Here is an 11349-nt window from a genome sequence, read left to right as displayed (position 1 = left end):
CTGCACTGCAGCGCAGCTACCTTAATTCTCTCTTCTCTTCTCTTCGTCTACACATGCGCGCGCGCGCACATATATATATATATATATATATATATATATATATATATATATATATATATATATATATATATATAGAGTGTTTGTTTGTGCTACCGACGGTCTCCAATCTCTATTGCTGCCCGCCCTATACCAACCCAGCGGCATGGCAGCAGGTGGACGTTAAAAAAGAATTTTACACTTTTTTTTATTTATTCACTTTTAATATATAACAATCCATTATTAGTTTTCTGTTCATAGTTACTTTCTCAATCTACTGAAGCACAAAGAGTCAACAGTTACTTCCATGTGGAGTGTTAACCGGGACATCGGGTGCCACTAGACCACAAGGTTTTTGGCACAATCGATTATTAGTTATTGATAGTAAGACTTAAAAGTTTTTCGTCAGAAAACCCTCACACCCACATTCAGAATATGCCATTCTTTCACGTTTATTTTGAGGGACTGACTCATTTTGTTACTAGTACTATTGATGCAAAGAAAATTTGGTTGCTCTACTGCTGCAAACGGAAAATGACTTCCCCACAAAAAAAAAAAAGGCAAGTGTTAGCTATTCTTCATTGACCAACCTATTATTTTTCATTGACTTTAAATTTTCTTTGTTGCCAAACACGGAAAACAGAGAACGGGTTTCCAAACACACCCTTAGAATAATAAATAGGTATCATAACACTACATAGTAGTTGACAACAATTTCAATTTAATTGCATAATTTTAGATGATTCAGAGACCCCAATTGTAATTCTTTTGAGTTTAATAACTTAATTAAATATTTGTGTGTAATTCAATAGCATATTTTTTTATGGTATCTTGAGCAGACTCAAAGTGTAGGATGCACCTTTTAAGTACGTACCATACTCAAACTAATTCTTATTCGCACGGATCGATCCAATTAAAGAGTAAAGTGTTAATTTGATTAATTTTTTCATACGAGAGGAGGTTCAATAACCTATTTGAGTATTATTCCTATTCTAAAACTATTTTCTTTTCAGTGAACAAAATCTACAATTATTTAGGGAAAAAAATAAATAAAAAAGATTACGCTTTGCTTTTGGTACTGTGAATTTGTCGGCGGAGGGCAGGAATAATGATATGTGTAACTTTGCTTTTTAGCATTCTTTACTGTGCGATCCACGTACTAGGCGAAACGAATCAATTAAAGATTACGCAAATTAAAGGGAAAGATTATATTATCAAATCATCAAAATCTATAACCGACCACAACCTCGTGTCATAAAGGTAGCCTTCTTCCTATATTCTTTTCTTTCCCACACTTGCCAAATTGTCAACCATCAGCACCAATATCAGTATACGAGAATGAACAATGACATTCATACTCCTTTGTCTTTCGTCCACTGCCTGTAGCCTGTAGGCCACCCGAATCCAATTCCTTCTCATTCCTGTTAAACAATTCTATCTGTTAAAAAAAAAAAAAAAAACACTTCCTTTTTGTTGTAACATTCATTCTCCATTAAAAAAAATGTAAAAAAAATAAGAAATAAAAGTTATTCCATAAATACTAGAACACATGTAAAGAGTCATAAACACGGTTGGGCTGGTTTTTTGGGTGGGATACAAAAATAGGCCTCTTTTGAAAAGGTAACAAAGATGGGCAAAGTACTTTCATGGAATGCATGTTTGCTTAAAAACAAATGCATTCTGCGAATGCATGTTAGCTTTTCTAAAAAAAAAATAGTTAAAAGGTAGAAAATGAGTGTATGTGTACAGTATTGTAGTTTAAATGAAATTAGGGTTATTGGTCTTGGACCCACTATTTAAGTATTTTTTATTCTTTAGCTTTCAAAAAATAAATACATAACTATGTATTTATTATTTTGTATTTATATACGGTATTCTTTTCGTATTCTCCAAGTATAATGTACAATATTTTAATTTGAAACAATTATTATAAAAGATAACAATGCATTCTGAAGATGCATGTTCAAAAAGGACAACATGCATCCTACAGTGTAGTATTGCCCATATTTGTATCCCAATAATTTCCGTCCTCTTTTTGTATCCCACCTAAAAACCAGGCCCTACTGGCGATTGTTTGTTTAAGTGTTTAACTATTCTAGGATTGACTTGATCAAAACTTATGTAATCGTGCAAAAAAGTTGACATAAAAAATTTATTATATATATCGTATCTTATTTGTCATATCTTTTTATTTGTCCTAAAAAATTACTATAATAATAATAATAATTATTATTATTATTATTAATTAATTAATTAATAATAACAATATCCTAACTCTAACTTCTCGCCCAAAACACTCCTATACTATTAAGGTTTGCGTAATATTGTAAAATATGGTAATGCAATTCCTATTCGTAATACAATTGTACATTAAAATATGGTAATACAATTCTTAATAAAATATATTCTTCCCTACTTTCCTATTAATAATATAATTCTAGATTAAAATTACTAATCATAATAATAGTGTACATATATTTCCTGCAATGGAATCTATACTTCTACACTATTAATAAAAACAAAATTTTCAATTTTAACTTACACCCAAAACACTCATATACTATTAAAGTTTGTGTAATATTATAAAATATGATAATACAATTTCTATTCGTATTACAATTGTACATTAAAATATGGTAATACAATTCTAAATAAAATATATCAAACTTTTCGTCTAACTACTAAGAACACGAATCCACTTTGACCCGACTCAAATCAAAAGTAGACCTCACATATATTTGTACCACAATATAGGCACTAAAATGTCATTTTATGCTATTTTTTCCAACAGTTATTTGTCTAGAGAATATCATCGCTCTACGGTCAATCAACAATCACTTAATTGATTATCCCATTACTCCTAGGTGAATTTTTCTCTAATATAGTTATATTTACTGAATATCAAAATATAAGTGTACCTTAAGATCTTGCAATAACTAACCGACAAGTAATTAAATTAATGATATATAATGCAATGCAAATTATCTACATATTGTATTTATACACATATTTTAGAACACTGGATTTTTGTGATATTTGTTACATGCAAGGAAGACTCATACTATAGTTTATTTCTCGATTCTTATATATTATAAATCATAATATCATAAGAAACGGATACTTTGATGAAATATGATGTATGAGTAGTCTGTCAATCAACGGTTATGGACATCGCATTTCAATAGTTTGAATGTGCATCATTCCAAAAAGTCATACACTCCATTTGGTAATTTGGAGTGAAGTTTGGATTAACAGTTTAGATATATGATTCATATATTCTGATATATTTTTGTTTATTGTTGATGCCATTATGATTATTTGAATTTTAAGAGCATAGAAACAAGCTCGAAACATGCTTATATGCTTGAATGGTCTTACCTCAAAGTTACTATCCACTATCAAACAATTCTTTATGTTGTATGTTAGACTCAAGGTTACTAACTTTTCACAATAATCATAGACTTGCTTTATATGTATGAAATATTGACAAAAAAAATTAGGCTTTAGATGTGAGTTTTACTTATATATACCTGGGAATCTAAAACATTTTGAAATTTAGTGATTGGTAAAATCAATATGTTTTACATTGGAAAAAATCACAGAATATATACATGTAGATTATAAAATTAAAATTTCAGTGTCAATATTGTTATGACTCAATGCTTTGATTACATTAAAAGTGATTTTTTTTTAAATTTCAAGCTCAAGTATGGCACGCTTGATGAGTCGCAGTTGGAAGGTCAGTGATCCGCTCGCCGACTTTAGATGTTGTTGATCAAATAAATCAGTACATGTGCGACATGAATATTGCAAAATGACGAACATATTTAAGTTGTAACTCCTTGTGTAAGGCAGAACCAGACGATGAAAATCTATTAGAAGTACACACTCCTAAATTATTAAGGAGTTTGAGATTGTATGATTTTTTTAATTATTCATTGACATTAATTAAATGTCGGTGCAATATATATACACAAAAATATATCTTCCATACACATGAATTAGAATAGCAATTGAATACTATAACTGAGTTACTAGAGAAAGGGCATATTTGCCTAATTTATAAAAATCATAAACAATAATGTATAAAATCTCTAAAGTTCCAGCACCGCATGCTTACATCTACACATTAGCTAATAATTAAGCAATTATTTATTGGAATTCAAACAAGGATAGCATCAGAAAACATAATCGATCCAGAACATATCTTCAATTGCACTATATAATATTTGATGTTATAATTTATGTAAGAGTTTTTTTTCCCAAAATGGTCCCTCAACTATTGCTCATTCTCAATTTTGCATTTCGACTTTCAATTGCACCTAATGTGGTCCATCGACTTTCAAAAACTCACCCAATTTGGTCCTCCTTTACATATTCCGTCAAATCAGTGTTAAAATGGAGGGCATTTTCGTCCATTTACCTATTGTTAGCCTAATAAACATTGAGAAATAGTTGAGGGACCATTTTGAGAATAGTTAAGGGATCATTTTGGGAAAAACTATTTTATTTATTTTATTTTTGTTTATTTTCATTTTTTAACTCTATAAAATTAGAATTTCTATACATTTTTTTTCCTTACAAATATAAATAGTTAAAATCGTGCAATCCATCGTAAAAATTTTTAACTTTTTTAAAGACTTTTTCCCTCTATCTAAATATACAAACTATTCCTATGCAGATTTACAATAAGTTTCGTAAATTTTATAAATACTCATTTTTTAAGCACCGATTAAAATAATTCTTAGTCACATCCGTAGTACTAAATATATTACTTTGGATTTTTTTAAAAATAAGATATAATATTATTAAACTCAAATAATTAAAAATAATGTGCCCACATCACAAAAGATTTTATGATTGACTTAAAAATTAACTATAAATTTTATTGTTGAATACAAATTGACAATTATTAAACATTATTTATAATAATTATTGTGTCCCGTGTAATATACTAAAATTATTAGGTAGGATTTTTATCATTAAGGTATAATTTAATTAAATCAAAATTATTAAAAATAATGTGTCCACATTACAAAATAAATTATACTTGCCTTAAGAATTAATAATTAATAAAAAAAATAAGAAGAGGAAAACATATAAAAGATGTCATACAATATCTTAAATAATGTAAATTAATATAAAATTTAATAATTACTTCGAAATCAAATACAGAAAATATTGCAGGAAACATTGACGAGATTTTACTTTTCGGCTCACCTGAGAAGTTTACTAGAAAAATTTACCTTTCGGTCCAATATTTTTCCTATATTTTACACTCTTTGGGTGTCTACGCTTGAAAAAATATATATTATTTTCAATGGTAAAAGTAATATTTAATCTGATAGATACATAGTGATTGATTGTCTATAAACATAAAAAAATTTAAAAAAAAAAAGTATATGAGTATTTATGAAATTTACGGAACTTATTGTAAAACACCATAGAAATAGTTTGTATATTTAGAGGGGAAAAGTCGGTAAAGAAAGTTAAAAATTTTGAGGTTGGATTGCGCGATTTTAACTATTTATATTTGTAAGAAAAAAATATATAGAAATTCTAATTTTATAGAGTCTAAAAAATGAAAATAAACAAAAATGAAATAAATAAAATAGTTTTTCCCAAAATGGTCACTTGACTATTCTCAAAATGGTCCATCAACTATTTCTCAATGGTTATTAGGCTAACAATAGGTAAATGGACGGAAATACCATCCATTTTAACACTGATTTGACGGAATATGTAACGGAGGACCAAATTGTGTGAGTTTTTGAAAGTCGAGGGACCATATTAGGTGCAATTGAAAGTCGAAATGCAAAATTGGGAATGAGTAATAGGCGAGGGACCATTTTGGGAAAAAACTCTTTATATAATTATATATCGATCCAAATATTCTTAGTATATTATAACAAATCCATTCTGTGTATTGCACGGGTGAAAATACTAGTTGCAATAAAAGTCATTAACATATTATATTGAGACAATGAAGTTCAAAAACTGGTAAGTTACCTGCTATTACAAGTCATTAAGGTTCCGACACCAATGCAACCATTTTCGATGACAATCAGGCATCTCCAGCGACTAAGACCGGTAGCCGACGATAGTTGAACCATCACCGATCGCCTTCTCCTGCGAAACGCGACCAGTTGATCGCTTTCTTTGGTAGAAAGCTACCGGTGACGGTTCGACTGTCACCTACCGCCGGTCTTAGTCGCCAAAGATGTCAAATTTTCCCCGGAAATGATTGGATTGGCGCTGAAACCCTAATGACATGTAATTTCGCATGTAATTTATCGATTCTTTGACTTCATTGCTTCAATATAACATGTTAATGGGTTTAATTACAACTTCTAAAAGTTTAAGTACCTAATTGACTTTTCAAATAAAGTTTAGGTGCTTATTTGATCCTTTTCCTTATCTACTATACTAATAAGAGCCAAAGAAAGTTAGGCCTATAATGGGTAGAAAAAATGATGGTTAAATTATTAAATCAAATAGATGGTTCAGATTGTTTATATTTATATTTTTCCTTGAGATTTCCTAATTTATCATTAATTATATGATTATCCGTTAAATTTTCCGTTAAATATTATCTTTTCCGTTAATATTCCATTAACTTTTAACTTACCCATTAATTTATATAGGTAAGGTCTTAGGTTTGAACCTCATCCCAGTCAAAGTTAGCATAATTGTTGAACATATATTACAAATATGTTAGAATATATTATTCAAAAGTAAGTACCGCACTCTATTACTCTTATTAAATTAAATAAATTAGTAATTACAAAAAAAATACTATGTGTTTCTTTAATTTACAATTCAATGTCTACAATGCATTTATTCAAAAAAATATTCATTATCAAAAAATTTAAAAAGGAATATAATTTCATTAGTTATATTGTCTATATTTTCTAGCATGCAAAGATTCCTTACCTTCAAATTTATTAATTAATTATATTCACTATATTGTTCACTTCATTGTTTTCTTTTTACACTATCTTGTAATTAAATATCAAAGTTATACTAAAAAATAATGTTATATATTTATTTACCAAGTATTATGTTAATAACATGAAAAAAAAAACAGTTTGAAGCCAATCATATTAACTACTTACGGAGGATTTGTTGACAAAGTAGTATTTATTTATACTATCATTTTTAGACTAAGTATTTAGATTAGCGTTTTTACAAAATTAAAAACATTTATTTTAGTGACAATTGTAATCAATCTCTCATATATTATTTTGCATAAATAAACTTTGAATTACCGATTTAAATAAACAAATTTAAAATTCAATTACATATGCATGAACATCTCCTATATAATCTTGCATTGATATACTTTGAAATACTTATTTAATAATAAACATTGGGCATTATCTCATTTGCGCAATACGCGTGAAAAACTAATTATTATTATATGATAGGATCAACCACTTCAAATGTGTAATCGTTCTCTTATAAATTCTAAACCTCACTCACATAAGCAAGAAGGTGTAAGATTTAAACTTATGAGATATAAAATATGCTTACAACAAGGTGTAATATATGCTACTCCGTATTATTTAAATATATAAGTCATGTTTGGTAACTGATAGGGATTATTCCTCGGTCAGCACCGTTGACTGGTCTCTATTGACTGGTCTATTCGGTTAAGACGTTTACTGAGCTGGAGGTCGTAGCCAGGACCAATGTGGTTCATCATGAGCAGTGTCCCAGGAAGGTCGGACCGGGCACTAGCCCATGGGTCCACCTGACAGGCCCCTAGAGCTCTAAACCTCGTGAAACTTGGCTTGTAAGTAGAGGGCCACTCTCTAGCCTGGTGCATGTCTGCCACGCGGCTGCCATGCCATAGGACTGGCACCTGTCCCTGACACCTTATAAATACAACATTTAATGACAAAGGGAGGACTTTTTGGCTATTTAAAGGATTGAATAACTGAGTATCGCGGGAACCTCTAACCCACTGTTATGTTAATGGACTACCTTTTGACATCATAAATAATACCCTGTAGTATTCTTGACCGTACATTGACTACAACTGTGCGTATTTACCCTATCAGTAACATAGTTAGTTTATCATTTAATTTTGACTTTTTTGACCACTATTAACTACTCCGTATTTGATTTGGTTAAACATCCAATATGAATTTTTATTAATCAACTTTTTGTAACAGTTTATTGCTTCAAAATACTAAAATTGAAAAAGTTCAACTGCTAATTTACCAAACATCTTTCTACAATAAGCTAATACTATCAACTAGTCAAATCCACTAACACAATCAGCTAAACAATTATTTACCAAACATCTCATAAGAAATGTTCCAGAATTGTTTATCATATGTGCATAACAAGCATACATGCTCTAGATAGATCTCATGTACTCCCGTGTATTTTCTTTCTTCTTTTTTCTTTTTTCTTATTAAGTTTTATTTTTCTTTTTTGGGCACAATCAATGTTTACAAATCTGTGAATTTTTCTTTTTTTTGTTGGCACTAATTTGGTACCGCTTTTTGTGATAAATATATTTCATAAAAATAACATTTCACCGACCTTCCCATGTACTTGAAACTATACAACTACCCGTATGTTATTGACATTAACTAATTGCATTTGTTTTTTTACATCTACAAATAACGAGTTCAGCTGCGTAAAAGTTTCGGTCCAGAATTTGAAACCATCCAAGATGTTGTTACATCTACAAGCAGGTCTAGCTCTTTTGAAACCTCAGCACGAAGGATATTCGAGTCTACACCAAAAGTATTGCCTACTTCTTTAGCAAAGGTTTCCCATGGCGTTCCAGCAGCAAAATTTGCCAAAAGCTCTCCGCTCTTGTTAACAGCATCTGTCATTGCAGGGGGTACATCTGGGAGAGCCTGAAAATGGCATTGATGATTGACTGACTATTGGTTCTTGACTCTAACTTTCTAAAGAAGCATTAAATTGAGCAAGGCTTTTTCCACTGAAAATGGACATAGAAACTGAAAAATATCCAATCAATGGATGTTCACTTTGACATGCTCTCTCTCTCTCATCTCTGTTCATGTGAAATTTTTAGCATTGAGTCAAAAAGTTCACTAACACAACTTTTACCTGGTGTAAAGGAAGCCCATGGTCTCCTGGTAGAGATCGAATAGACATATCCAGCATTGAACTGATAGCAGAATCTGTACTAAGCAACTGAGCTAGTACAGAAGTTTCATCAATTGTATCATCTTTGAACTTTATCAAAAGATTCCTTGAAATGCCATAGTAAGACTTTATCTGTAAATTGGTTACCATAAAATGTTAGGGAAAAGTGATCAGTTGCTCTTGTTCTTCTCATGATAATTGTTGAGTATATATACTATGCAACAAGGTTGAATAAACAGTAAAGAAATTGCATTTCATAGCATAATCACCCTTACAATATTATCTTTAATTCACATCAATTACTAGAGAAATATGCTTTTTATTTTTTTTATTTTTTTATATATATGTATTACTATTATCTTATGGAACATAATAACGGAATGAATAAGAAACACCATTTTCAGCAACTTAACTCAGAAAAAGCCCTCAACAAAAATTTGAAGGGCATCAGGTCATCACCAGGTGCTGACATATATATGCACCTAAATCCTAATAATATCACAAAAATGAACTATTCAGTAATACATAGATTTTTCCACTAAAGATATCAAAACTTTATCACTTGCATTTTTATTTCTTTTTGTTGTAGTGAAAACTTAAAACTGAGTTTGGCAGAGTCAGTACTGAATCTCCTGGTTCATATTTCTCAAGTTCTATAACCCTTAGTTTCTCAAAGCTTTCTCAACTTGAAGCTTTTTGTCCAAAAGGAGCCCATCTTGGAATTTTTTCTTAATTTTTACAAGATAAGGGTTTGAAAAACTCTATTTATTTATTTTGATAAGAGACAACATACCAAGGGATGATGGGTAAAAATTCAAGGATATAACAGAAAGTAATTTGCAAATTTGTCAACAAGAAATGGTCTCAAAACCTTGAATCCTATACTGAACCTGTGCAAATTAGCTGAGAGAAGATGAATATATGGAATGGTTTCTCTCCAGTGAAGATAAGTTCAGCTACAATTCTACTATATGGAAATAAATACTCCAAAGATATATCCATTGATTGAGAAATTCTAACAACTGGGAATTTAGCATACCAGTCTTCTTGTTTCTTCAGGTCTTGGAACAAAATTTTCTCTTCCATTAATTAAGTCCATGTACAGAGGAGGAAGTTGCTCAACCAGCGGAAGTACTTGCTTCATAATGGGAGGGCTAAGAGTCTCTAGCTGCTTTAGAGTCATCTCTGCCTGTAGATTTAAAACAAGGTCAGAAAAAGGAACATTTTTATTTAGTATCCCACTGCTGCATATAGAATTAAGGAGAAAATTAAGTAGTGAGATAAGCTCTTAATGTATAAAGTATAAACCTTCATCTGGAGATCTTTGTCTATCACTTAATTATGCCAGGAAAACCAGTGCATATTTTCAGAACCATTCAGATAGATTATTTCAGAATGCAAAATAAACAAAGAAAGCCTGTAAATGATGAATTTAGTCAGTAGAGATAATTGAAATACAACTAGGTATGTAAACTGGTGGTGGTATTGCAAATTGTACATCGTCTGTGATCTGAGCAATTAAAATAGCACATTCTATGAATCCAAATAAATTTCCATTTCACCTATATGTATAGTGCTAGTCAAAAAACCCAAATAAAGATGAGCTAAATCCCATGGGCTAGAATACATTCTTTAGTCAACTGCCATCCTAATAAGTTTCAATTATATGTGGCAGTTTGGATAATTTTTGGGGTGGGCCAAAATGGGTTGAGGTAAAAATTGAGCAGTTAGTTAACCTGCACAAATTAAATGTGGGTTATATTGGGTGGATCAAAATGGTCTGGAAAACTGGTATTTTGGTTCAGGTGTTTTGATCAACTATAAATTTTCTCTGTAACAATTTATATTAAAATTTGATTGTCTATAAAAAGTAAGATTCAAGTATTGCTAATAATTTATATTAAAACTTGATAATATACAAAAAATAAGATTCAAGTATTGAAAACAAAGGTAAAATCGCATGTTTGATTTCTCACTTGTTATGCGTTATGCAATGTAGAGCTTCTTATTCAGTTTTTTGAAATGGGGTCCCTTAATTGTCAAGTGCATTGTCAACTTAATCCCTTTGGTAACGAAATTCTTGGACAACACTTGTATTTAGGGTTTTATGGTCTTCTTTTTTTTTTTTTTTTTTTTTTTTTTTTTTTTTTTTTTTGGTTTTTTTTCTTTTTTTTTTTTTTT

At 30.0% G+C, this 11349-nt stretch overlaps 1 protein-coding gene across 1 annotated transcript in view; it reads right to left on the bottom strand.

Moving 5' to 3' along the window:
- Positions 1-8535: 8535 nt before the first annotated feature.
- The window catches only part of LOC116019733, a 10813-nt gene continuing 7999 nt past the window's right edge, over positions 8536-11349 (bottom strand). Inside the window, exons 8-10 of the mRNA XM_031260043.1 lie at positions 10208-10357; positions 9130-9300; positions 8536-8912 (exon numbers count right to left, since the gene is read on the bottom strand). Coding sequence (XP_031115903.1) covers positions 8679-8912; positions 9130-9300; positions 10208-10357 — 555 coding nt within the window. The 3' untranslated portion in view covers positions 8536-8678. The remainder of the gene's footprint in view (positions 8913-9129; positions 9301-10207; positions 10358-11349) is intronic.

Source organism: Ipomoea triloba, chromosome 5, assembly GCF_003576645.1.
Source record: "Ipomoea triloba cultivar NCNSP0323 chromosome 5, ASM357664v1".
Lineage (NCBI taxonomy): Eukaryota > Viridiplantae > Streptophyta > Magnoliopsida > Solanales > Convolvulaceae > Ipomoea > Ipomoea triloba.
The sequence above is the reverse complement of the archived record's forward strand: the minus strand, read 5'-3'. Positions and strand labels throughout refer to the sequence as shown.